Genomic DNA, 27,942 nt, shown 5'->3' on the forward strand with positions numbered 1-27,942 from the left:
CGAGGCTAAATGACAAGTTACTTTAACAGTCCCCAAACCATGCATGGCATACCACAGTGCACAGGACATGTCCTCACAGGACACTGCCTACCACGGTCTTCCTTCACAGGAGCTTATGCCTCCGTTTATTGCTGGGATAGCTTTGCTTCTTCAGAGTTTGTCTTTTTGGATGTGATGTAACATCACTGGAGATCAATAAAGGCAAGAGATACACAGTAATCACTTTAAACATGGTGATCTACTGTTTCTGTAGCTCTTTCTTGATGAAAAATGACTCTTTTCCTAGTTTGGTGGGGGGGAGGTGGCTTGTTGGTTTTTTCGGTTTTTGTTTTTTTGTTTTTATTTTTGTTTTTGTGCTACTGGAATTGAGTTTATGGCCTCACGCATGCTAGGCTAGTGTCCTTCCACTGAACCATAGACCTAACATAGTGATTCATTTAACTTTTATGTAAAGCAATATTGCGTTGGGCTAGAGAGATGGTTTAATGGATACAGCACTTGCTTTGCAACTATGAGGACATCAGTTCAATCCCAAGAACCTAGATAAAAGCCTGGCAGAGGGGCTGGAGAGATGGCTCAGTGGTTAAGAGCATTGCCTGCTCTTCCAAAGGTCCTGAGTTCAATTCCCAGCAACCACATGGTGGCTCACAACCATCTGTAAAGAGGTCTGGTGCCCTCTTCTGGCCTGCAGACATGCACACAGACAGAATATTGTATACATAATAAATAAATAAATATTAAAAAAAAAAAAAAGCCTGGCAGAGTAGAACACGCCTGTAATCTCTATGGCGAAAGGGGAGGCAGTTGGCCCAGCATACTCAGTAACGAGCCACAAAAGAGACCTTGTCTCAAATAAGCTGGAAGAGGAGAGCTGACACCTAAGGGTTGTCTTGTGACCGTCACATGTGACCTATGGCAAGTGTATGCACCCCATTCCCCACACAAAATGTCTCCTTCAGCCTTATGTGGGGCAGGTCCCAATTTCAATCAGCTTGTAGAGGCTCCCACAATTCATTTCGACATTTATTGAAATGTCCATCCCTCCCCTCTAATGTTTATTCCATAACGCTTTGTTAGCAGTGCTTGTAGGCTTCATTCTTAGCGTAACACATACGGTCATGCATGTGTGTGTTGTGTGTGTGCGCACACACATGTACATGTGCCTCATGTGAGCACAGCGTGGGGCTTCTCTCCTGGGAGTGGTTGTGCTCCACAGACCGTGACCGAAAGCTCCGTGGGTAAACAGTTCTGAATGGCAAGTCTAAAGAGGGTCCCTAACTAAATCCAGGAGGCGGATTCTCCTCCCCCCAGATAATAATGCTTTGCAGCAGGAAGAACGAAACAGTGGGCCGGAGAGTGAGATCACATTACATTTCAACTTGGCTTAATTATGTCTAGATTGATTTAAACCGGAGCTCGCTCAAGGCAGGACCACATTAGCACGAATCCATTGCAAATCAGGAAAGCCGTGGGCCTGGCTGGGGGAATGAGCCATGTGATACTGTGAATATTAGCAACATTTTTACAAAGACTATACTTGAAGGAGAGAGAAAAAAAAAGTCTGGGCTTTGGTGTCTGCCTTTCATAATTTGTAAAGCCTTGTTTTGTGTTTAATAAAAGAAGTCCCTAAAGCAAGGAAGGAATATACATTACAGCATGTAAGAAACATGTCAAGGCAAGACCAGCACGTACAATAAAATTTGCACAAATGCATTATAAGGATAACAAAAGCTCCCACTTCCTATAGCTTTGAGAACAGAAAATATAACTTAGGTAGCAGTAACCCAAAGCCTTGTGCACGTATGCTTATTTTCACTCTTGACCCATGTGAGATAAAGGGGCCTCGTGCCCTCCCCCCCACACCCCCACGACCATCACCTCTCTGCTTGAAGATCCTCCAGGCTCAGGGAACAGGAAATGCTGTTTGGCCCCTTGGGAAAAGAGCAGCCAGAATGAGGCTGTGTGGGAGCCCCGGGTGTCCTACAGCAAGAGGGCCCACTGCCATGCATTAAATTACTCCCCCACCATGCGGCTCTCATTACCTATGAAATCAGATTAAATATCTGGAGAATTGAGACCTTGACCTGGGTCCTGCCAAGCAGATGGTGGAAAATCAGTAGCCCCATTTTAAAAATATAGACAAAAACCACAAACACTTTAGAGTTACAACTCCACGGCAGTGTTAACAACCTCTCTTTCCTTTTCCTAAGTTTCCGAACAGGAAGTCCTGACAGTTTGTTATTTATATATATTAAAACAACAATATTAACGGGTTCTTATTTGTAGACGGTCTAAGCAGGGAGCAGGTAAGAAGTCACAGAATAAACATATGATTATCTGAGAAACACTTGAACCTTTTTAAATTTTTTTCAAGGCCGAATATTGCAGAGGCAGTCATCCAAACAGGGAACCATCCTGCTGTAAGATTCTAAAATGCCTCCATAAGGAAAGAAGGTGCAAGGAGCCATATTCAGTGCTGTGAACACAGGAGAGGCCCAGGAAGGGGGTGCTTGGGCACACACATACCACATAGACATGTGTAGCCGTGTAGTCAGCCTGCCATATCATGAGAAGGGCTTCGGGGCGCCTCCTGCGATTTGACTTTTCCTGTTGTGGGCACTCAGGCCTGGGCTGCCAAACACAGCCGCTCTCTGTGGATGACGAGTTGCAGAAGGACACTTCTGAGCTCTTCCTCATCACAGCCACGCGCTGTGGCATCCTGTAGCATTTGATTTGGGGTCAGAGAGCCAGAGCTGGTGCTTGCCCAGATGTGCCTGGTGAATGCACAAAGTGGCATCTCCATCCTCTCCCGGTGCTGGAGAGTGACTTCTCGCCTTCCTATCTGGCTTCCACAGTGTGGTTTAGCTGCAGACTGAACCCAATCTGTATGGGACTCAGATGTAGTATACTAATGCTCAGCCTTCTAATTCCGAGTTATTCTTCAAGCAGCCTATGCTGGCCCAGGGTCACTGTTGAAACTGTCACCTACTCACTATCATTGTGCCCACAACAGTTAGAGTTCCAGAATTTCTTGGATATGTATATATAATAAATCGTCTGTTCATGTTTAGTTTTTACTAAAACTCTCACACAAAAGTTAGGGGTTTTGTTTTGCTTTTGTTTGAGACAAGGTCTTGCTGTGTAGCCAAGACTGGCCTTGAACTTGTAGTCCTGCTTGGACTATTGGGGGATATTGGAGTATTGGGGGATATAGGTTTGCAACATCACACTTGGACAGGTCACTGTCTTTAAGTTCAGCCTGCTGCTGTATATGGGGCCAGTGTCAAACGGTAGTCAGCATATTCAGTCTTGATAATGCAGTTTCCTGGCATCTGCCAAACAGTACTCTCCATAAGAAAACCCATTTGGGGAGAGAGAAAAACAAAAAACAAAGCAAAACAACAATGAAAGAAAACGTTATATGCAAAGCACAAGTGTTGATTGCTGCTCACCGGCTGTGTGGCCGTTGTCACATGTGGTAGGTTTACAGGAGACACTCACTAGATCAGCAAATGAATGACAATGGACTACTATAAAGTCCAAGTGAAGTTTGTTTTGGGGAGAAGGGGAGCCCAAAGCATATCTGTTCTGAGAGAGAGGAGTGTCATTTGCCCTCATTTGCTCATTCATTTTTTGCAGAGGTTACATTTCGTAACGTGAACTCTTCCTCCTGCCCCTCCCCAGCACTGGGGATTGAACTCAGGGCTTCAGGCATATTGGACAAGGTCGATTCCACTGAACTATATCTGCAAATCTTTTTTAGTGGGGCTGTTTTGTTTTGGAGGGGTTTCAGGAGTTGGCCAGCTTGGTCTTGAGTTTGTGATCCTCCTGCCTCAGACTCCTGAGTAACTGATCTCTACTGCCAGGTCCAGCTACATCATGAATTCTTATTTAGGCTTAGTGCTCAATGCTAAGGGGCCTTACCTGTGCATCAGATTGGTGATGGATGTGTGTCCTAGCCAAGCTCTCTGAATGCTCTTCTGCACGCGCAGGAGCTCACAGGCAAACTGCCTGTCGAATATCCCCTGGATCCAGGAGAGGAACCACCTATTGTTCGGAGAAGAATTGGAACAGCCTTCAAGCTTGACGAACAGAAAATTCTGCCTAAAGGAGAGGTAGGTTCCTCTGGCATTCCATCACCCCTTTTGCGTTACCCTTATTCGCCCCAGTTGTTGCAGCTACTAGGTTCTGTGTAATCTCTTCATTGTTTCCAAATGCCTGTGTTTTCCCTTTCACCCTTTCTTGGGTGAACTTGCTAGTTGCTATATGGCTTCTCTTTATAAATGACTTTGATTGCCTTAGTGTTACACAGTGGATCTCTGTTGACGTTGTTTATCTAATACTGAAGATCAGGTGCAAGTTGTCCGTTAAGATTGGGGAGAATATTTCAATAACACACAAATAGACCTGTCTTTGTAATGACCTCCCAGTCCTTTGTTACACTTGGTCTTGCCTGATGCCTGACCTGTGGAAGAAAACACAGAAGAAGCGAATCTCCAGGCACAGTTCTCATTGTCTGGGGAAAGGCAAAAGGGTCTGCCCTCCATCTTAAGTCACGTGGCTGCTAGAATCACTGCCTGGACGCTGCATCCTGTGTTTGCTCTGCCAGGGCTTGTCATCTGTAACTGGAAAAGCCCTATTTCAACATGATTTTTATTGTCTTTGGGTGGTACACTGGTGAGGGCTGGGACTAGAGAATTCAGATTTGGGGGTAATCAAAGCTCAGCTGGGTGTGGTGGCTCACGCCTTTAATCCCAGCATTCGGGAGTCAAAGGCAGGCGGATCTTTGTGACTTCCCTGGCAAGCCTGGTCTAGAGAGTGAGTTCCAGGATGGTCAGAACTACACAGTAAGACACTATCTTGAAAAAAATAAATAAACACACGAAGTATCCGGCCCTTGTTGAAGAGAAACAAAAAGCCAGGTTTACATTCAGGTCTTGGGTCTTCCCAAATTTCTTCCGACTAGAGTTACTGATTAATGAGCTAGCAAACGGAAGACTCAAGACAACTTACCGACGCAAAGCCTGGCTAGCACATTAGCTACATTTCTTGTTGCTGGGATAAAATGGCCTGAGGAAAGCGGGGGGCGGGGGGGGGGGGGCAGATCAGCTTACTTTGGCTCACAGTTGAGGATACAGTCATAACTGGGAAGGCTTGGGCAGAGTGAGAGGCAGCTGGTCGCACAGTTAGGAAGCAGAGAGCCTTAAGCACCCATGCTCCGCTCACTTCCTCCGTCTCATGGAATGGTGTCACCTACATTGAGGGAGCTTCTTCCCACTCCAGTTAACTTAGTCTAGGAAGTCGCTCATAGATACTCAACAACTAAAGTAGCCGTCATGAAGGGAAAGAAAAGTAAAGAAGTACTTTTAGTTTTTTGAGGAACTTGGAGAAGGACATACTCCTAAAATAAGGTCAGCGTGCAGGTGGAGGGCCTGCTGGGCACACCAGAGTGTTTCATACAAAGTGACGCCTAGTCAGGCCGCTTCCTCTTCCCTACTGTCAAGTTCCTGGTGCTGATGTCTCTGGGTTATCACTCGGATTAAATGGGCTAGAAGAACATTTCTCTGGATACTTAACACATGCCTGAAGCTCAGCAAACAGCTGCTGCAAAGAGAGATGAGATGCCAAAGAGGGGAGTGACTTCGAGCGCCATGTGGTGGGACGTCTCCCAAAGCTGGATCGTCATCTCAGCTTGAGCTTTAAAAAAAAAGCACCCCGTGTTTGACGAGTGTCCTTCTGCGCCTGAATTTCCCATTGCTGTGTTGTAGTATTTTCTACTTTTCAAGAAAGCTGGCTCCAGGGCTCTGAGAACTCCTTGCTGGCCCTTGTGCATCTTTCTGAAATTCCGCAGAGGAAGCAGGCAGAGTTCTGCAGAGCTTCCTCCCTACGGGAAGGGGCTCGCTCTCACTCTGCGCTGTAGCTTTTCTGCATCCCCTTGGCTTTCCTTGCCGTATGACCCCTTCCTCAGACAAGGCTTTCAGTCCTGTCCTTGACTCAGTTGGAATCTCAAGACTTGTTTGGCCTACAAATCTCAGGGTCAGTGTCTTGGACCAGAGCTATCATAACCGCCCAGAAACAGCTGCTTCAGGGAGCCCAACTCATAGGCTGGGTTTGTCCCTGTCCCAAGGCTCTGGGCCGGAGCCCATGTTGATATCCTGCTTCCTCTGAGAGAACAAGTGTGTCCAGCACTGGAAGGATTTGGAAGGAGTTTATTGTCTCTCTAAGTGGTTCCGTTCAGCCCTTACTTTCCCTCCCACTCCTGGTTCCTGCCTCTTCTAGACTTGAAGTGCTCAAAAGTCATTGAAATCAGGCAAAGAGTATTTTCCTTAGTAGACCCTCCCGCACACCCAGCCTGGTCGGTTGTGCTCAGAGGCACATTGTCGGGCCGCCACCATAGAAGACGTGGGGTCCAGGAGACATGGCAGACTCCTCTCCCTTAGTCTGGTCGGTCCCTGCCAGACGTCAGTGTCACCCCAAATCGCCCAGGACAAGACATGTACTCTTCAGTGGTCATGTGTGGTCCCGGGAAAAGGGAAGCCACTGCGTGCTCATCACAGGTTTGTGCAGTATGGCTTTATTGGAGCCCATATCTCCTAGGAGTTTCCAGAACACGCCCAGGCTGCTAGTACCCTTGCACCCACCGGACACTCCAAACTCCAGAGTAACTCTTGCTCCTTAGAGCCAGCTTTGATGAAACCGGTCCACGAGTCAGTCAGTTAACTTCCTCGTTACCTTGACACAATGTCTGACAGAGGCAACATAAAAGAGGAAGAAGGTTCTATTCTGGCTTGTGCTTTCAAGGACTAGCCTTTCAGTGTGAAGGAGAGCCTGGAGGCTGGAGCCTGTGGTGTGAGCCTTGCTGTATCTTCACGTCAGACCGGAAACCAGGCCCTAGAGCAGGAGGCGGAGTTATCAGCCCCAACCCCTCCTGGCCTGCCACATTCCTAGCCCTCTACCTCTTCCAGCTGGAAGTCGCCACTAAAGGCTACGAAACTCTCTAGAGCAGTGCCAACAGCTGGTAGCCAAGCTCAAGGGAGAGTTTACGTGCAAAGCCCCAAAACCAGGGAAGAGAAGAAATAGAGAACTGAACTGTGCGGTACTTAAGGGGCTTCTGCATCCACCCACAGATGCTAACAACAGGCAGATTCTGCCTTCGTCTCTAGCATCGCCTGGTGTGCATCCATCTGCAGAGGACACACCCAAACAGTAGGCCAGCTGCACATGCTCCATGTGGGGTACCATCTTTTGGGTCTCCCAGCCATATCTGGCATCCATAGCCTCGTTTCTCCTAGGCCCAGAAACAAGGGAGACTCGTCTTGATAAAAGGGCCAGGGCGGGGTTGGGGATTTAGCTCAGTGGTAGAGCGCTTGCCTAGCAAGCGCAAGGCCCTGGGTTCGGTCCTCAGCTTCAGAAAAAAAAAAAAAAGCCAGGGAGAGAGAGAGAGAGAGAGAAAGAGAGAGAGAGAGAGAGAGGAGGGAGTTGCACAAGAAGGCAGGAAGGGAGAGAGTCCAAAACCTACCCAAGGAGCAGGGGGAAAACTGGTTCCACTACCCACCCCCACATCACTTACCCTCCTAGAGGGCCCGGAAGGGCTTTTATGAACACACAAGTGTGAAAAGAAGGGTTAGGGCTTACAGAAGGAGCGTCCAGAAGTCATCCAGGTGAGTGGGGATGCGTCCTAACGTGAGACACACAAAGATGCATGACAGGGCATACGTGGGAGGATCAGATGTCCACGCATGAACAAACCCCAGAGGACAGTAGCAGAAGGCTGTTCCAGAAGTCATGCTGCATCTTATGCTCCAAGGAGAAAGAAAATGGTAGCAATGGATTCTGAATTTTCTCTAAGGCTGGGTCTTCAGCAGTCACTGGTAGAGGTGGGAGAAAGGAAGATCAGAAAAAAGGGGGCAGAGGTCTGGCCCAGAGGCGGGCAAGGTAGGGTCTCCTTGAGCAGCAGGATCTATGGAAGCTGTAAGCATTGGTTTTCCCTCCCACAGGAAGCTGAGCTGGAACGCCTGGAACGAGAGTTTGCAATTCAGTCCCAGATCACCGAGGCTGCCCGCCGCCTTGCCAGTGACCCCAATGTCAGCAAAAAACTGAAGAAGCAAAGAAAAACCTCTTATCTGAATGCACTGAAGAAGCTGCAGGAGATTGAAAATGCAATCAACGAGAACCGTATCAAGTCAGGGAAGAAACCCACCCAGAGGGCGTCACTGGTCATAGACGGTCAGTGCCACCCACAAGCTCCTGCCCTGCTCCCCGACAACCAGGTCCTGTTAGGTCCTAATCCAGATCCTGGCAGGATCTAAATAGTCTCTTCCCCGAGTACCTGATCGTCCATCCATAAAAGGGAATGGGTAATCCTGATGCTCCATCCTAATAATCAGTTGCATGTGGAGGCACAGATGAAAGAGACCATACATAGAACCTCAGTATCACTTTTGACACTTGTCTGGGCCCTGAAGGGATGAGCCATTTGCTCTAGGAACTCAGAAGTGCCCATCTTTTATATCTTATTCTGTCATCCTTTGCCATGAAAATGGAACTTTCCCCCACTTTGTAACAGGGCCACAGTGAGTCAGCTCTTCTTTGTCATTGCCTTCTTTGGGGCCTCCTCAAAGGCATTTGAACTTCCCTGCTCTGTAGAAACATCTAGAAGACCCATCGGAGCTATGTCTGGGAAGAGCACCTGTGGGAGCCTGTCTTACCAGGTGGCCTCGGGAGCCCATTGAAGGCTATTCTCTTGGGTCTGCGGCAGCACTGGCTCCTGATTCCTTCCGTGTGAGCCTCCAGCCATTTCTTGTTAAGCTCAAGAATCTGCCTTCCCTGCATTGCTGCCACCATGGAGTAATGTTTTCATTACAGAGGCAGGCCCATCTGTTTGGGAATGTGCAATCTCCTTAGATCCCTGGCAAATGTTTCATCTTAAGAGCAGAACGCTAAGCCCAGAATCCAAAGACTTTGGATGGACCTTTGCTGACATTTCCCAGAGAGTAGTCACTTCAGACAAACCTGCTTTCCTGAGGGTACCTCAGTTTCCCCAGTGGGAGGGAGATCATTTTACTGTTTCCCTCTCAGGCGCGTTCCTAATTGAATGGTGACTGTGAAAATAATCGAGAGAGATGGAGTCTGTATTTAGCAAGCTTGTTTTCTCTGCTAATGACTTAAGTTCATTGAGAAACCATTTATTGCCATGTGAGCAAAACTAAGTGTCCTCCCCTAGTTTCGTGTCTGTTGAATAACAGCTGCTGGTTTCTTTGGTTCAGCTGGTACTTGCCCCGAGTTTGTTCTAGGACAATGATGTGGCTTCACCAGGCCCCACCACTTTTCTATGACATGTTTAGCCACAGTATCTGATGAACAAGGGCATAAGTACACAAAGACTAGGGCCATTGCGTAGCTGGGTGGGAAGGGTGTGCTCATGACCCACCATATGGACTGTCAAGGGAAACACCCAACAACATCTTTGTTTCATGGCTTCTTTCCTTGCTGATGCAAAAAAAAAAAAAAAAAAGATGGGTGAGTGTTGCCAGGGTGGGGGAGGGCAGACTGCTCTTTCCTACACACAGGCTTGGTTTCCAGAGTGTATTAACAACCCTGTGGACGTCCACTTTTTGTCTTCTAGATGGAAATATCGCCAGTGAAGACAGCTCCCTCTCCGATGCCCTTGTTCTTGAAGATGGTAGGTTTGTCCGTTCGCTGCTCTTAAAAGTGAAATCCAGGTTAAACCCAGATTTTTCTGTATGCAGCCTGGGAATGGCCTGATAGACAAGAAGAGGCAGGCAGAGACAATGACTGAAGTCTTTACAGGCTCTTCCCTTCCCCAGGAGTCACTGCTGGGCTCAGAGTGAGTGCTACCTTGACACTTGTCTTCTAGGTTTATCCAGTCTGCAGTCTGTGGACCACATGCAGCCCCTGTGTTCCAATAGCATAGAAAATACACGTATTGTATACTGATAACCTGTGGGCCATGGGCTGGACACTTCTGCAATGTATGGCCTAAGAGAATTACTCTTGGTCCAATATGGCCCAGATAAGCCAGAAGGTTGGACACCCCAAGTGATATTCATGAAATGGTATTTTGTTTTTGTAATAACCAAAGAATTTTTTTTTTTTTTGACTGGCATGGTACCTTTAATCCTGTAACCCCGGCACACGAGGGATGGAAACAGAGGCAGGAGGATCAAAAGTTCAAGGCCAACCTGAGCAATATAGCAAGTTGACCTTGAGTCAAAAACAAACAAGGGTTTGGGAGTATAGTTCACAGTTAGAGTACTTACCTATATGCAAGGACCTGAGTTCTATCCTCAGGACAAAAAAAAAAAAAAAAAAAAAAAAAAAAAAAAAACATGCACAAGAGCCTTCATCGTGTGTATCTTCCTTTGGGCAGTGCTGACATACAAGGAAAGAGAGAGACATTGATTTGGGCTGCGTAACAAAGATTGGGACCGACTGGGAGTCTGAGCTCCAGGAAGGAGTTGGCCTATCTGCTCTCTTCTCTGAGACAGAAATGGGAATGTCCCTTTTGTGACATGGACAACCTTGGAAACTGTTGTTTTATTTCCTGCTGAATTCTCAAATCTGGCAACTGCCAGGATATTTTCTTGGTCAGGTCTTAGGAAATCAGAGTTGAAAACCCCTCCTGCCCCCACAGCAGAAACAAGCCTTCCAGACTTAGAACCATTTCCAAGCTATTCCTGTGGTTGTTAAACCAAAACATTGGGCAGTGAGGGCACGAATTATATGGAAATCTATTAACTGGTAGTTCATTTTTTTGCCCGCTAGGAAAACCTCAGGCAGCCAGTGGCGAGTGGCTATTGAGTCAAGAAACACAAAAGACCTACCCAAGTCACAGTAATAATGAAACATTGGTCTGGATGTGGGGAAAGCCTGGGGGTTTTGCCCAGTTGTCTTGGCCTTGCTGTTAGAAACTGATGGTTAAATTTTACTGTCTGCTGCATTAGTGGATGGAGAAGACATGGTTTCCATGAGAACACAGAAGCCTGTTTGGAACATGAGACCCCCTGGTCCTACCACTGCTCCCTGCCACCCTAGTCTGCCGAGGAAGAAGCGAGCTGAAGTTCCATTTTGCTAATAGTTTGCAGGGCTGTACTTGGTCATTAGCTGAGACATCATGATTACAGCTTTGCCCCCATGTCCTAGGCCCCTGACCTCCTGAGAATGGTAATCGCCTCCTCTTGTGTCCTGTGTTCCCAGTTCAGGCTCTCGCTCACTCGCTAGGGACTCCTCCTGTCTGACTTGAGGGGCAAAGCCAGAGCCTTTGAATTATGGGGACTGAGGATTAGACCATGAAAGAATCAAGAGTTGCAAATGGATATAGGCTCCTGTGAATGATTGGTGGAGTCCCCTCCCCCTTCCCTGTACGCATTCCCTTCTACTCCTGAAGCCACTGCACCTCGGGTTCTCATCATCGTCTCTTCATAAACCCTCCCTTGTCTCTCCTGTTGCTTTTCCCAGGGTGAAAATTGCCAGAACGATGGTTCTTAAACAGGATTTCCACCCTGACACAGCTATGTTTAAGTTATCAAAGTTTTCTTGTAGCTTTTGGGTCAACCAACTCCTTGTCTGGAATTCAAGGTCTCTTGCTATCTGGGCTCACTCAGAATTCCTCCCTCCTGGGCTCTGCCCTCTCTGCCAGCTGAGTGGCTCCTCCTGCTTATATCCCCTCCCCTCCCCTCCTTTCCCCCCTCCCCTCCCCTCCCCCACTCCTCCCCTCCACATTCCTACCCAGTTTCCTTCCTTCTCTGCCTGCCCAGAGCTCATTTCCTTCCAGACCGGCACTTTTGGTTGGGGATTATTGTTTGGTTTCTAATGGGACCAGGTCCTAGATAGCTCCGAATGACATTGAACTACTCACTGTGTAACTGAGGCTGGCCTTGAACTGCTGATCTGCCTACCTCTATCTACCAAGGGCTGGAATTACAGGCCAGAGTCACCATGCTTGGTGAAACACCTCTTTCTTTGACTAAATGGCTTTGCTTCCTTTGGAAGTCATCCAGCATACAGATGTGCTGGGTTGCACCCCAGAGATGGCAGGGCTAGGGTGCTGTTGGGACTGAGACCTTTTTTCCCCAAAACAACTTGATCAGCGCTGAGCATATAGCTCAGTGGAGAGCACTTGCCTAGCACGGATGAGGCCCTGGGCTCCATCCCGACATCACACAACCAAATATGCCAGAAAAGACTGTAAAGAATTTAAGTAGCTTGTGGGGCCCGACCATGGCTTGGAGAGAACCAGTTTTGCCTGCACTAAATTACACTTGACAGATACACTTTCGATTCATTTTGTTTCCTCCAACAAATATTTATTGAGTACCTACTGGGTGCCAGCTGTCATTCAAACCCTGAGGACACGCTGATTAACAGAGTAGATAAAATCTTCAGGAAGGTTAACTCCCCCCCCCAAAGCAAACAAGATATGTCTAGTGTCTCTTCAAACATGTATCATGGCACAGCTCCATGCTGGGGCATTTGCTTAGCACATCTGAGGCCCTGGGTTCATTCCTTAGCACCAATTAAAAAAAATTAGGCCATTAAATACTACATTTGCCTGTTTAGTATGAAGTGATCACTTCTTGGGGGCACTGAATCCAATTCAGACTTTCTTCATACTCAACTAAAAGTGATACTTACTGCCCTGTATTGACCAGTAGTCGAGGCAGGGTCAGCAGGGTCCTTGGGCATATTTTGATGTGTAGCTCCCAAGGCACAGATGTGGTGGGTTGGATTTGTGGGACCAGTGACACTGATCCTTCCCTCCTCTTCCTGTCTTGACAGAAGACTCTCAGGTTACCAGCACACTATCCCCCCTACAGTCTCCGCACAAGGGACTTCCTCCTCGGCCACCATCATCGCACAACAGGCCTCCTCCCCCGCAGTCCCTGGAGGGGCTCAGGCAGATGCACTATCACCGCACCGACTATGACAAGTCACCCTTAAAGCCCAAAATGTGGAGCGAGTCCTCCTTAGACGAGCCTTATGAGAAGGTGAAGAAACGCTCCTCCCACAGTCATTCCAGGTGAGCTGGGTCGGAGCACCCAAGTGGGGTGTCTGGCAGAGTTCGAGGGTGGCCCTACACAACACCCACAGCGTCTATTCCCAGAGGATACTCTTTTCCTTCCTTTGCTCACAAAGTCCTCTGCTGTCGGCCTCAGAGAAGTACAGATTTCTCATCCAAAGGGGAAAAACCAAAGGTTTGGCTCACAATCAACCTGTTGGCAGATGGCTTTAATGCCGTTAAATTCCACAGGAATTAATTAGGAAATTGTAGCCAGCAGTATTCCAGAATGGCAAAGGAGAGTCCCCTTTGCCAAAATCAGAGGATCCCCAAGGTGGTGCAGAACCTAAACCATCTACCAGCCGGTGTCGGGAGCCAAGCTGCTGTAATGAAAGGCACACATTAGCAGCTCATTGCTAGGTTGATACCAACACCGTAGAGATGACTACTTGGAAGTTGTTTTAGGTCTGCTTCTGCCGTCCTCATTTTCTTTAATTACACAGCCCCAAGAGGGTGCCCGAACAGGAACAATGCCCTGGACTGATTGCAGGGGCGGAGGGGACAAAGCCCCCTCCAGTGGGACAGTGAGAGCTGGCATCCTGGGCAAGCTCTCCCTCCAGTTAGACCCACTGTCCCACGCTGGTCAGCCCCTGCCACTGGGGACAGTGCCACATTATATTACCGTGACCAGCTTGGCTTTTCTCTGCTTGCAGCAGCCACAAGCGCTTCCCCAGCACAGGAAGCTGTACTGAGGCAGGAGTAAGCAGCTCCTTGCAGAACAGTCCCATCCGAGGCCTCCCGCACTGGAATTCCCAGTCTAGCATGCCGTCCACTCCAGACCTGCGCGTTCGGAGTCCTCACTACGTCCATTCCACAAGGTGAGTCTGCAGGGCCTTCAGACTACCCGCCTTTCTGGTTCAGACCTTTCAGCTCCAGTAACAGGTAATCTAATCAGACTGGATTCTGCCCACTTTACCCTGGACACTCAATACAGATGCTGTTCCTATCTGGGGACTTGTGAAACCAGAGAATCCCAGTCTCCTGGAGAGAACCAAACAAGGATCCTAGTAGGAGTGGAAGCAGAAAAACTAGCCCAGTTAATGTGGGAAGTACAGCGGCCTTATACACCCCTGGCTAACCTTTGCTCCCCATTCCTCATAGACCGTTCTCATAAGGCCTATGTCTATTCTGGACTCTACATTCATAACACTCAAAAGAATGAACAGAAAATGGGCTTCACTGAATCACATTCCTTTTCAAAGTAGTTGTAAAGCCAGATCATGGACGGCCACTGGTTAGGGCTTTGTACTTCTGTGTGTAGAGCCTAGAGTCCCTGTGAATTTGTATATGTAGTTCTAGCATTCAGTACCATTGGTGGATAGGCAGAGCGGATCAGAGGCAAGGTCTTGGTACTACCAGCAGGCATTTGTATCCTTCCTGTTTAGAGTTCCATGTTCCACCAACCCTCCGTCTTAGAATCCTTATAGGAAACAGCCATTGGCATTCATTCCAGAGCAGTATTTGGTTCAGAGAGTGACTCTGTTAGAGGTTTTATTGTTACTGATTTGGGTTTTGGTTTGGGGGGGATGATGGGGGGGTTGTTTGCTTTACCTACAATCAGCATTTTAAAGGAGTTAACATATTACTTAGAACGTAGTAATTCTTAGGTTCCCTAAAAAGCAAAAGCCCTATTTTGGATTTTGGTCAACACCTTTTAGCAGAAACCCTGTGTAAATCCTAGATGTAAATCTACTTCCCTGGCTCCGGCCTCCAGGGACCCTTTCTCACCTGGGACCTAGGGAAGTACCTGGCTTTCCAGGACAACCCATTGGCTAGAAGCCCCGAGTCCCCTTAGGCTTTTACACTCCAGCCCTGTGGCTTTCATGGGACCTTTTGATCCAGAACCCCAAGACCAACCCTGAGGTCTCCCCACAGGTCGGTAGACATCAGTCCCACGAGACTGCACAGCCTGGCACTGCACTTTAGGCATCGGAGCTCCAGCTTGGAGTCCCAGGGCAAGCTCCTGGGCTCAGAGAATGACACCGGGAGCCCCGACTTCTACACTCCGAGGACTCGTAGCAGCAATGGCTCGGACCCCATGGATGACTGCTCGTCGTGCACCAGTCACTCGAGCTCAGAGCACTACTACCCGGCGCAGATGAACGCCAACTACTCAACGCTGGCTGAGGACTCGCCATCCAAGGCGCGCCAGCGCCAGCGGCAGAGGCAGCGGGCAGCAGGCGCCCTGGGCTCAGCGAGCTCCGGCAGCATGCCCAACCTGGCAGCGCGCAGCGGGCCTGCAGGTGCCGGTGGCGGCGTGTACCTGCACAGCCAGAGCCAGCCAAGCTCGCAGTATCGCATCAAGGAGTACCCGTTGTATATTGAGGGCAGTGCCACACCCGTGGTAGTGCGCAGCCTGGAGAGTGACCAGGAGGGCCACTACAGCGTCAAGGCACAGTTCAAGACCTCTAACTCCTACACGGCTGGCGGCCTGTTCAAAGAGAGCTGGCGTGGGGGTGGCGATGAGGGTGATGCAGGCCGCCTTACACCATCGCGCTCCCAGATCCTGCGGACTCCTTCGTTGGGGCGGGAGGGCGCCCATGACAAAGGCTCTGGCCGTGCTGCAGTGTCAGATGAGCTGCGCCAGTGGTACCAGCGTTCCACAGCCTCGCACAAGGAGCACAGCCGCTTGTCGCATACCAGCTCCACCTCCTCAGACAGCGGCTCTCAGTACAGCACCTCTTCCCAGAGCACCTTCGTGGCGCACAGCAGGGTCACCAGGATGCCCCAGATGTGCAAGGCCACATCAGGTGAGCAGAGTGGAGGGGCTGCGATGACCTGGGTAGCCGTAGCAGCCAAGAAAGGGAGACATTTATTACGGAAGCCTTGCTGAGGAACGTGGGAAGCCCGTGGCTCTTACCCCAACACTACTGTCTCCTCCTTCCTTATCTGGAGCACAAAAGGAGCTTTCCATTAGCCCTACTAGTTAAGGACAGAAAGCCATGTGATGTCAGGTCTCAGGGTTTATCCTGCTAAAGGTGCACCTTTTTCCTGGTGAAGAAAAATTCTAGTAGGTTAGAAACCCAAGTTATAACCTTGCCAAGAACGGTTGGGATCTTGAAGCCCTGGGGAAAGAAGTGATTACTCTCTGAGCCTGACAGCTGCCCTGAATAAGTAGCCTGGCTGCTCCTGGCTTTGCTATTCCAATGAGGTTATGATACAATCACAAAGTAACTTCATTTTCACAGAAATCACAACAGCGCTTTCAGTATCCTTGATACTGTGTCACCGAGGTTTGAACCCACTGCACAGTACCAAGTCGAGTAAAAGATGGGAGGACTGTCCTTTCCGTTAAGAAGTTTCTCTGTGAAATAATCTAATAACCCGCCTTAGCTGAGCGCTTGCCTTTGCTACACAGGTGATGCTCATCTGTATACTCTTACCACTCACACTGTGGTTAAAAAAAAAAAATACTCCAACCCTTGACTCTAGTAGGCAGAAAACGAGGGAGGACTCCCAGACAAATAGTAAGCAGTACAAGAATAAAACCAAGGACTGGGGACGAGTGTCACCTGGAAGGAAGAAGTGCATTCTGCTTCCATATCCCCACCGTCCTTTGCCTTAGGGCACACACACCACAAGCTCCAGAGACTAGACCACAAATGAGCTAGCGGCCCTGGGACACCGTGGACAACACCGACACCTTCTTCCTCTGCTTCTTTACCTTCCCAGAAAGATTCTGAGAATGGATACACTCAGTGTGCCACCTGAAGGTCATGATCACGTCTGGTCCTCTTAGATCCCACGGCCAAAGGACAGGAGGGTTTCATTCTTTCAAAACTGCTGTGCTTGTGTGGCTAGGCTTTACTAAATGATAGCGGGCAGATATTATTACTAAGATTTTAGTAAGTTGTATCTGAGGTTGACAGACAGAAGAAGAGGATTCCAACCCCCTACCCCAACCAATGCAAAGGATGCATTTAAGTAGGATTTACTTGGTGCTGAATTCTCCTAATGAGATTTCTGTGTTCCACCATCAGTAAACTCCTATGTTTAGGTGAGCTGTTAAAAGCTCTGTTCATTTGAAGGGTTACTAAAGTAGCAACTGGTAAGTCTGAGACAGCAGAGGACTTTGCAGAGGCCCTTCCTACAGTAAAGCATGACCCTCGCTTAGGGGCCACATCTAAAATGCCACGAGGCAGCCCTCCAAGCTCAGGTCTCCACCACAGAAATACAGGGGCTTCCCATTCTGGGCAGTTGAAGAAGCCATCCTGTGGCCTCAGTCAGAATGGAGAAACGTAGTTAGGAGGAGAAAATGTAATTGGGGGTACAAAGGTATTTCCCCACTGTGACTATGGCATGAGGTCACTGAGACCCTGCCTACAAGGTCATGTCTGGCAATGGTTGAAGGTCTGCCATTGTGTTATAAGCTCCTTTGTCTTACCTGTCTCTCCCTGCCTTTCCCACACCAACTACATATAGCTGCCTTACCTCAAAGCCAGAGAAGCTCAACGCCGTCAAGTGAAATTGGAGCCACCCCACCAAGCAGTCCCCACCACATCCTGACCTGGCAGACTGGGTGAGTTGTCCCTTGAAGCTGGTGACTTGGTTCTTCTGGGCTCTGAACTATATTAGCTAGGAAGAACACTGTCAGCATTGAGCTCATAGTGCTGGAAGGCTGCACCAGTGAGTGCCGCGGCGGCTCACACGACCTTCTAAAAGAATCTCCCTGTATGGCTGTCACCTTCTCTCCAGCTGGCCTACTGTCTTTGATGGGGATGAATTCTACGTGTTTCTATTTAAAATTCTATGTGGTTTTCTACTTAAAAGTAGGTTGTGATTCCTGGGATGTAGGAAGGCAAACAAAGAAGTGGATCCAATTCCAGAAAGCATTTGATTTGACTTGAAATGCCAAGCAAAACTGTCAGGGGTGGGAGAGAGTACCCTGAGCCAGATATTCCACATGCTTCTCAGTGCGGTCACTGTCTTACTACCGGGATGCACCCCGAGAAAAAGGCTTCTGTCTAGGCTAAGCAGTGTTCTTCATCAGCAAAGGGGATACTGTACCCTGAGACCTCTCAGTAGAGGCTGCGCACAGGGACTGAAGATTCAGCCTATGACTATAAGTCAGCTCTCATTTGTAGCTTTAAGTGTGGACTTATGGCCGAAGGAGCTGCGGCCAGTGAGTACACTCTGCTGTCAGAAGGTCAAGCAGACACGAGTTTCCTGCCTTGTTCTTATCACACGCTGTCACTTTCTACCCCACTCCTCTCTTCTGTTGCGGCCTCTTAGAAGTTAGTCTGTCAACACCTGTTGGTTACCGGAAATGGGCCCCTTCTCCGGCCCAATCCACAGCTTTTGCTTTGTTGGGCACTTGTCTGGGAAAATCTGACAGCCGTGAGCTGAATTAGAAGAAAGCAAAGACTCCGCAGTTGGTTCCACTGAGCGCCCAGGCTTCCCATGCTGGGCACCTTTACTCCCCACATTTATCTGCAGTGAGCTGACACCAGGCCTCTTCTGCAGCCTTCACTGTTGGTGAGGACAGGACAGCTAACACTGAGTACTTACACGAACACAGAGGCTACAGCTTCTTCGAACATAGATGAGTTTCATGGAATCCTTCTGCTCTCCTGGCAAGGGGAAGTATCTAGATCTTTTGGGTTCATCAGTGAGACAGAGAAAAATGGCATACACCTTATGTTTCTCTGGTAGGTCCTCAAATGTGGACTGTAGACCAGCAGTTTGGGCTTCACCTGGGATCTTCTTGGGTCGACCCAAAACTCTAGGGTGGGCCCCCTGGGTGTATTTAAATGAGCCCTCAGGTCATTTGGGGTTCAATGACTGGACACCTACTGAACCATTTCATGTGGCCTCTTTACCCTTTTCAAATTAAGAAAACATATAGTCTACAACTACCCATCGTGTCTCTCATGTCCACTCCTCAGTGTGGCTTCTGCCAGTAGCTACCTCCGTTTTTATTACAAATCGCTGATACTTGTTCATACCGTCCTCTACAACCGTAGCCTCTGAATCCAGACAGCTTCTTGGCACAGGGTGGAAGAGTCCCCCAGGACTGATTCATACAAGAGTGACGCATCTGTGTACCGTTAGTGGCTAAACCACACCATCCAAATAGGACCCTTGGAATCCTCTGGGGACCCTCTCAAGTTCCTGGGTCATGCCCAGTTTTATCTGATTCAACTATATGACTGCATCACCTGACTAATAATAGGTTCTGAGTTACAAGCATCCGTCCCACGCCCACTCACTCAAGTGAGCCCTTGGACTTGCCTTCTTTGTCACATGTAGCCAGTAAGGGCACAAGACAAACTGGAAACAAAAAGATACTGTTCTTGAAGTCCGGTGTTTTGCCAGATTGTGAATTATTCAAGAATAATGTGATAAGAAAACGAGACGATGGGTAAAAATTGCCACCGCTTGCCTTCCTAACATAACTAATGAGGTCTTGTCACTAAGCGATGGAGACTCAAGGTTCTGTGTGACTCTTCCTGTGTCGGACTCATGGGCATATGGGCATTGGGTCTCTCCAGTGTGTTAATAAGCTACTAATCATGTGTGCCAGTTCTTCTGTGTAACATGAACTCTCTTCTCTTCCTCCTTTCGCTTTCCTTTGTTCAGAGAAGCAACAGAAAACTCTCCCATCATGGATGGGTCTGAGTCTCCAACTCACCAAAGTACTGATGAATAGAGGTATTGTAAGGGAACGTTTTGTTCTTACTGCCCACGAGTGTGTGATCCAGATGTCCTGCATATGTGTGGCTTCTGCCCATGTCAGAGTTTCCAGTAGGAAATGTCTGGATGGTGTGGAAGCTATTATTTTTATGTTTTATTTCTAGATACATGTGGAGCTATATGTTTGGATGTGTGTTTTTACATCAGATGTAGGATGGTCCCCATTCTTCCCACAAGAACTCCCCCATAGTATATTTAGACTTTCTAGGCTTTAAATACTAGGTTTGTTGTTTACCAGGTTTGTAAGTCGTAGCCATAAAAACAGCACCACTGTCGTTTAAAATACCCAAACTACTGTAACTGCATCCTACCATTTTTCAGTGACTGTTGTATGCTGCAACAAATGTCATAGAGTCCTGTTTTTCAAAATGTGGTTTGTAAGTCACCACTACCAGCTGGGAGATCAGAAGGACTCCCAGACACCACCGCGGCTGCTGAACCAACCACTGAAATCCGTAAGGCTCTATTATCACAAGCACAATGCAGTGGTCCTGAAAGTCTAAGTAACTAACCGTGTAGCACTGAAATTAAAAAGCACACCGCGGACACCAAAATGATAAGGGTGCCAGGCAGAAGTAGGGGAAAAGTCCCAGCAAAACAAAACAGACAAAATTGAGCCCTGAGAAGGAAATGCCACATAAAAGTACTGAGTGCTCTACAAATTAAAATCAAAATGCTGAAAAGATTCAGCCAAGAGATGCCTTTTCGTTCTCATACACGCTTCGTGAGCCTGGCTTTAAAGAACTGCAGCGGAGCGGGGAGGTAGAGAGAAGCCAAGATAAAAAGCCACGGTGTGGATTCAGGCAGGGCTCTTGGGGGTGGGGGGATTGATGTCGTACAGGAGTGAAGAGCAGGGATTTGGCTTGGAATGTAGGCTAGGACAAGACCAGGAACAATTTCTACAGTTGGCCAACTGTGGATGAGGAAAGCAGAGGAGGAAGAGGGACAGCTCATGCTCTGGTGACAGTGAAGGGACTGAGAGTGATGTCACCAGAACACTTGAATTCGAGTCACTCTTCCCCTCCAATAAGAAGGGACCAAGATGTGCAGAGTGATGCGTGGCAGCGGCAGCAGCGGAGTCCTGAGACGCGCACTTCAAGAGCTCCCATGAGAGTGTGGTCGTCAGTTCAAAATGGGTAGCAGCTCACACCCTGGCCAGCAGAGCCATGCTGACAGAGGTCTTATCACCCTGGCTTTATGGCCACCGATCTGCAGCGCTATTCACCAACCCCACAGTGTCCAGTTGGCTCGGTGACTTAAATCCCACTTCTCAAGTCTCAGTGGGTATGGAGATAAGGCATCATTCAGTATTTAGTGATTACTCACTTTTTAAAAAAGTGATTTAACCCCAGACTATTCAGAATCCAAGATACAAGAGACTCAAACATTGAGCTGTGTGGGAGAGAAATGGTGTTGTTTCCAGCGTGTGTTCTGTAGGCGTGACTAGGTGGTACCCCGTGTGAGATATCCCACAAAGCAATGCATGACTTTGCAGAGCCTGTGGCGTGTGCTCAGTGTTCGCTGTGGTGTTCCAAAAGGCCGGGTCCTTTCGCTTCCTCAGAGCCCGTCCCAGGTGTCCCTTCAGAAACGCTGGTTAGCATGACTCCTGTATCCAGTGCTGCAGTCAGCAAAATGACGTCCCTAGTAGGCCCACATCGCGACTTTAGCAGAAACAAACTTCTAGAAGAATCTAAGAAGCTGTGCCAGTATTCGCTGCATAGGAAAGGGGGACCAACTCGATAAGCTTAAGCAGATGAGCACGTGCAAGCGGCTAAGCTGAGTAGAGCTCACTAGTGCTTCCAGCCGCGGGGAGGAAATAAATCCCCTCCTGCTCTCAAAGCTACTTAGCCCTCTCTGAGCCAGTGAGTGTGGCTGGAAATCGGCAAACCTAGGTCGCATGTCCCCTCTGGCAGGTGCAAAGGTACGATGAAGAGACTGTTTCCCCGGAGCACTGTGTGCTTCCAACCGCCTTTTCCCATTACAAATTCTTGGTTCCTTTGACACAGTTTACAAAAAGCCAGTGTTTGCAGCACGGGTATAAAGGCATCCACTCGTTTACCCCCAAATACAGACACACACAAAGACCCCCATGACCAGTGTCGTAACTAAGGCCTTGCCTTTGCTTCTAACGCTGCATTTAATCAGAATTAACCTCATGCACGTCCAGGGCTCTGAGCACAGGGCTGTCACAGATGCCTTGGGGTTTTTCTAGCTTTTGTGGACTTTGCTGGGTCAGATGAGGGATATTTACCAAGTATTAAATCCTCAGTGTATCCCTGGAGAAGTGAGCAAATGAGACAGTAGTGAGGGTGGCTGGTGATCTTCAGATTAGCTGACTTGGGAGGTTTTGAGATACTCTTTAGAGTGGCTCAGCATCTGCCCCTGGTACCAGGCATGGGAACTAAAGGGCAGTTTAGAAGGAGCTGGAATCTCTTTGAGTGAGTAGGGCTTCAGCCACTCATCTGTGTGAGCTACTGTTGATACCTAGGAATCGCTCCCATTTAATCTACTAACAATACTTACCAAAGAACTTTCTCTTTTCTCCTATGTACATTTTTCTATGTAGAGGGAAGTTTATTTTGATTTTATACCATTTTTGGGGCTGAGCATCAAGGGCAGGACTGTTACATGCTAAGCACGCTGTCTACCACTGAGCTACAGGCCCAGTCCCTGTATGATTTTAAAAATCCATTCATAAAATCACAACATTATTGATTTAAAAAGCATAGCTGGGTGGTGGGGACATACACCTTTAATCCTAGCACTGAGGAGGCAGAGGCAGGCGGATCTCTGTGAATTCAAGGCCAGGCTGGTCTATCTACAAGAGCTAGTTCCAGTACAGCCAGGACTACACAGAGAAACCCTGTGTCAAAGAACCAAAAAAAAAAAAAAAAAAAAAAAAGGCACATTTTGAATGTTGTTCCAGGACAGAAAGTGCAGACCCTTGGGTCCGATGTAAGGCAAGTCACTAACTGTCATGTAAGAAGTTGTCCTGAGGAATAATATAGTCCCGGGGCTCCTCAGCCCTGGCTGCACCTGAGAATCATGTACGGAACTCTGAAAGGTCCCCACAGTTGTACGCTCCCCAGGCCAGCAGCAGCACAGCCAGACTCAGGCCTGCCCCTCGGCCAGCACCCTGAACGCGGCCCGTCTGTGCTCTCTCCTCTAACTCATCATGTCTTCTTGGGCCCACAGGAGCTACAGTGATAGCTGCTTCCTGGATTCCTCCCTCTATCCAGAGCTAGCTGATGTCCAATGGTACGGGCAGGAAAAAGCCAAGCCCGGGACCCTCGTGTGAGCCAGCCCGGCCTGTTCTGACCGCCGCACGCCATTCTGAGTCACCTCACTGCCTCTCAGTTGCCTTACCCAGACACACTGTCACCTGCACCAGCTTTGGCCCTTGGCACTTTTTTTCTCCTGTCTCCACATCCCCTTTACCCTCAAAAACCTGACTGAGGAGACATTCTGGAAGGTTCCGATCCCACTGTGTGTCCCCTGGCTCTCTTACCCAGACAGCCAGACAACAATCCTCAATGGCACCTTGGTGGTTTCCCCCTGCCATGACAGCCCAGGCCAGGAACTGTCAGGGAAGCCAACATATGCAATTCCTGTGGAAGAGAAGCGTTGGTAGAGAAGAGAAAAAAAGAAAGACCTATCTGTGCAGAGACTGTGAAGCTGCATCAGCTGCCACCACAGGCCACTGCTTCCAGAGAGGCTGCCTCGTGGGGACATTCAGTTTACACCTGAGATAGTCTCTGTTCTGTAGTGAGACAGCCTGCAAGAGAACCTAAGGAGGACCAGCGCTTCAGAGAAGCATTGGAGGATCACGAGCGGTTCTATGCTGCCAAAGATTAGACACATTCAACAATAAACAGATAGGAGGGGCCAAGAGGAACACACCTTCTCTGCAGTGAAACTCCTTCTCAGTTCCAAACTGCTTCTATGCAGCACAAGTGAAAGTCAACCATTTGTAAATCGTGTCCTGTCGTGAGCCATCTGCTGTCCCGTCCACTTCTCCCGACCCGAGAGCCTGGAAATGCACCCAATGGGACAGTGAAGATGGAGGAGGCTTGGCTGGCCTGGCAGACGCAGAATCTGTCTGTCTGGGCGTGAAGCGTTTGCAGGACCTCAGCCTGCACCTCCCAAGCTGCTTTCCTTTTCGGATTGGTCGGAAGCTAAAGGTGATCATTGCCAAAAGCAGGTCTCACTCGTTAAAACAGCCAGTAAAAATGTAACCTTTCTTTTTTGTACAAGGCGTTTCATTTTCTTTTTTATGGGAAACCAAGGGAAAAAGCACATTGCGGTCTATTCAAGTGTTTTACTGTTGTGGCTCATTTTGTTTGTTAGCACTTGTGTGACAAAGAACTCAGATGGACCTCTCCTGTGTGTCACTTAGTAAGAACCCAAGTATGCCCTTAGGTAGGAAGATTTTTATGTGTCTACCAGCCGGCAGGCAGAGCAGAGTTGAAGCAACTCAGCTCCTAATGGGCCCATTCACCTCCAGCAGTATCCATGACTTTGATTTACCACCTCTGTCCACAGATACCAAGAGGATAAAAGAAGGCAAAAAAAAAAAAAAAAAAAAAGCATGCGTGCAAGCTGCTCGTTTACATGTGTTTTGAGCTATGCTTAACACACAACCAAAAGCCATCAATCTTCAAAGGCCTCGAAATTTTATAATGACTAACCAGTGAACAGTCTTAGATGGCACCAGAGTTTTCATAGAGGTAGTACATGTGAATGTAAGCGGGGCTTGCGGGGTCGCCTTTGTGATGACTTCCTGTGGGAAAGGCATCCAGGAACAGGAGCCAGGGTGGGAGTACTTTTGTGGGAAAGCAGCTCTAAAGTTAGCTGTGGCATCAAAAGAAAGACCTGTTGTTCATGTATGTGAATACAAGAGCAACAGTAGACTCCACCAGCCCAGGAGGGGAAGGACCAACCCTGTGGCTCACTCTGCCGTGGCTTGGAAAGTTCTGGAAGTCAAGTGGGAGTGTTTCCACAGTCAAAGGCATTCATACCATGCGGTCTGAGGCCCACTCAAGGCCAGATACCCCAGCGCTGGGCATGGCTGGCTTGATGATCCCAGCTTTCAGAAGCAGTACTCTTCTGGACACTTGTAGGCATAACCCTGTAGGATTGGTAGGAACTGATAATGGTACAAATGAACCCAGGGCTCGACGGAGATGGGGGCTACCTTTTTTGTTCCTAGTATGATGATCAGAGCTACAAAAGGCAGATTTATTTGGGGATTTTTTTCCCCCTTCCTTCCCTAATAGGAAATGTGATACATTGGGTCAATTTTTTTACTTCCAAAAAGAGATGCCTGAATAATTAGATTGAACTATGGTGCAGCAGGAAAAGTCCAAAGGGAAACAAAGAATAAGACAAGGTTACATGGTTACAGGTTATAACATAGACAGCAGTTTAAAAATCAGTTCTGAATTCAGTTGGATCAACGAGAGAGGCAGAAAGAATCTAAAATATAATACATTTGGGGAGCAGAGAGGAATGGTATGGGAGCTGTGAACACCATCAGGAGAGTCTGGTAGTAAGGACCGAGATTAAGTAAAACAGGTTTTACTGTTTAGCTGTGTTCAGTTAATACAATGTACATAATAAGCCTAAGTCCTTTGAGACGGACATACATGGTCAGTGTGGTGGGGAACTCTGGGTGTTGTACTCAAGCACCTGCAAACTTTACAGATCCTATTTCTTTAAAGGAAGATGAGATATGAAGCCCCCAGTCTAGTCTAACGCCCCTACTGGATTCTTTGGGTACATGTAAGAAATTGCCTGTTTCAGCCAGAAGACTCTGTTGTGAGCCAGGTTGGTTTATTTTGTTATATGCAGGTGAGTGTTGAAACTGTTAAAAGCCCAATTTGTTTTCATTCAGTATTAGTTTAGTTCTAAATATAGCAAACCTCATCCAGGTGCTATCAGATGACCAATTACTGCTTAGTTAACTAGGTGTAAAGTTTTACATATCCATTCATGTCAATAGTTTATTACAAGTTGTGTAAAATGGACTCTAGTTTAATAATGGGGAAAGATTAGGTTGCTCCTGAAACTGACTGTAGAGCATGTAAAATGATTTTACTGGATTCTGTTCAACGGTAATCAATGAAAAAGATGTATGTTGTAGACAAAGTTGCAGAATTAAAAGAGAAATCTGCTTTTAATTTATTCTTTTTGTATTAAGAATTTGTATAGTACCTTTACATTTTGCAGAACAGTGTTGTCAACACTTATTAAAGCATTTTCAAAATGAAAACACCCCAGCTGCCTCTTGGACACTGTTTGTTTCTAAATGACAAATGCATAGCCATGCTCCAGAATCTGTGTCAGGTGCACTGGGCTCTTTTTTAAAAACAAATATCATCAGTCTACCCATGGTATTTCCCAAATATATGTGTAAGAGATGTGTGTGACACCCATCCCCCACCCCAACACACAGACTCACTCTGCAGTCCCTGCCAGCCTGGAACTTACTGTATAGCCCAGGGTGGCTTTAAATTCACACTCATTTTGCCTGCAGCTTGAGTGCTGTTATGCACCACACCCAGTTATGCAGGGTATTGTTGGCTTCCAGAAAGAAAGACAAGCTTGCTGACTTGGTAGAGGCTAGTTTTCTGTTAAATTATCTACCTCTAAATCATACCACTGAAGCAACAGCCCACTGCATTTACAGAAGTCCCCCAATTAAGGCATACGGCTACTGTCTTGCTTTAGCAGACAGATACAACTGTATCCCTGACCCCTAACCTGACAGACACCTCTTTCCTAGCAGGAAACTAGAAGTCTAGCCTCCAGGAACACCCTGGATGGAAAGCCCTTCCTGATCACCAGAGTAAGGCTAAAGCTTGCCAGCAAGAATAACAATGCACTAGATGCTGGCCCTGTCTGAAAGCGAGTTAAAGGGACAGTGTTGACAACTTCCTCAACTCTGGCAACTGCCTCGGAGGCTTCTTAGGAAAGTATCAGAGCATCCCAAAATAATCTACACTTGAAAAGAAAAAGCTCTCTTGTAAACATGTTATGCATAAAGATGTCAGAAATGAGCCTATGCCCTAAGCTCCATCACATGAAAACAACTGAAACCCAGGAAGATGGCACCGTCTCATGTTTCCTGTTCCTTTACGTGTGTGTGCGCGCGTGCACACAATCCCTCTTCCTCTCTCCTTACATAATGTCAACAAGATAATTCAGGTTTCTATTTTGATTCCTAGAGAACACAAACACCCTAATCCTGTAGAAATACTAAAAATATCCAGCCCTTGCCATCCCAGAATATATATTTAAAAAAACACGTACACAAAACTATCCAAAGAGGAGTATGCAAGACCCACTTGAGGACTGGTGAGTGACAGTGGCCTCCATCAAGGCATTGCACACTGGCACTGAACCCGTGTCCTCTAAAGCTTGGGTGCTTGTGGATAAGGCCAAGTAGCATGCGATTGGTATCTCAAGAGCAAGGGACCTCTACTAGCATGAAGCCAGGAGGAGTCTAAGGCAATTCCCAAAGACACTAGACAGGAGCTCTCATTCAGACCCTGTTCAAGGAGTTGGCCTCTGTGAGGGCAGGAAAAGGTAGAAGAGGTATATAACCTGCCTGGTTTACACAAAGCCAAGCTCCCAGCAGAGTCACTTCTACTCAGGCAAGATCAGAAAGGTCTATGCTGTAATACTGTCGACAGGTTCAATAAGGACTAGAGGTGCACAAACACACACACACACACACACACACACACACACACACACACACCCGAGATGACTCGTCATGATGCCAAATGCATAGTTAATTCTCTTTTGTCATCGTATGCAACTTACCAGCAGGCGCTAAATGTAGACAGTGTCCCTTGCTTGACTTGCTTGGTCCCCATGCTGACCATACTCTCCCTATCTTCATCCCCCTGACCCTGAAGTGTCCTACAGCTCTGTTCTTGGACTCCCTTCCTCCTGACAATTACTTTTTGGGGGGCTTCCTGTATTTTCTCATCATTATTATAAAATATCTGAGAGAAACAACCTGAGGGAAGAAGGCTTTATTTGCCTCAGTTTTCGAGACTTCAGTCCCTCATCGCAGGTTAGGTATGGTGGCAAGTCCTTGCGAGTAAAAGCATCTCGCTTCTTGGCTGACCAGGACATAAAAGGCAATACTGGAACAAGAGGCA

General features: G+C 47.8%; 1 protein-coding gene across 7 annotated transcripts in view; it reads left to right on the top strand.

The window, feature by feature from the left end:
* Frmd4a (FERM domain containing 4A) overlaps positions 1-26,036 on the top strand; it is a 581,866-nt gene extending 555,830 nt beyond the window's left edge. For 6 of the 7 annotated variants that reach the window (XM_057787201.1, XM_057787203.1, XM_057787200.1 and 3 more), the window contains 8 exons: positions 3,993-4,115; positions 7,998-8,226; positions 9,626-9,682; positions 12,799-13,039; positions 13,732-13,896; positions 14,954-15,828; positions 17,501-17,597; positions 22,967-26,036. In XM_057787201.1, the coding sequence (XP_057643184.1) occupies positions 3,993-4,115; positions 7,998-8,226; positions 9,626-9,682; positions 12,799-13,039; positions 13,732-13,896; positions 14,954-15,828; positions 17,501-17,597; positions 22,967-23,069 (1,890 nt within the window). In that variant the 3' untranslated portion in view covers positions 23,070-26,036. Of the gene's footprint in view, positions 1-3,992; positions 4,116-7,997; positions 8,227-9,625; positions 9,683-12,798; positions 13,040-13,731; positions 13,897-14,953; positions 15,829-17,500; positions 17,598-19,657; positions 19,730-22,966 lie in introns of all 7 variants that reach the window. The other variant, XM_057787202.1, reaches the window with a different exon arrangement.
* Positions 26,037-27,942: the final 1,906 nt, after the last annotated feature.

This window comes from Chionomys nivalis, chromosome 13 (assembly GCF_950005125.1).
Source record: "Chionomys nivalis chromosome 13, mChiNiv1.1, whole genome shotgun sequence".
NCBI classification, from domain to species: Eukaryota; Metazoa; Chordata; class Mammalia; order Rodentia; family Cricetidae; genus Chionomys; species Chionomys nivalis.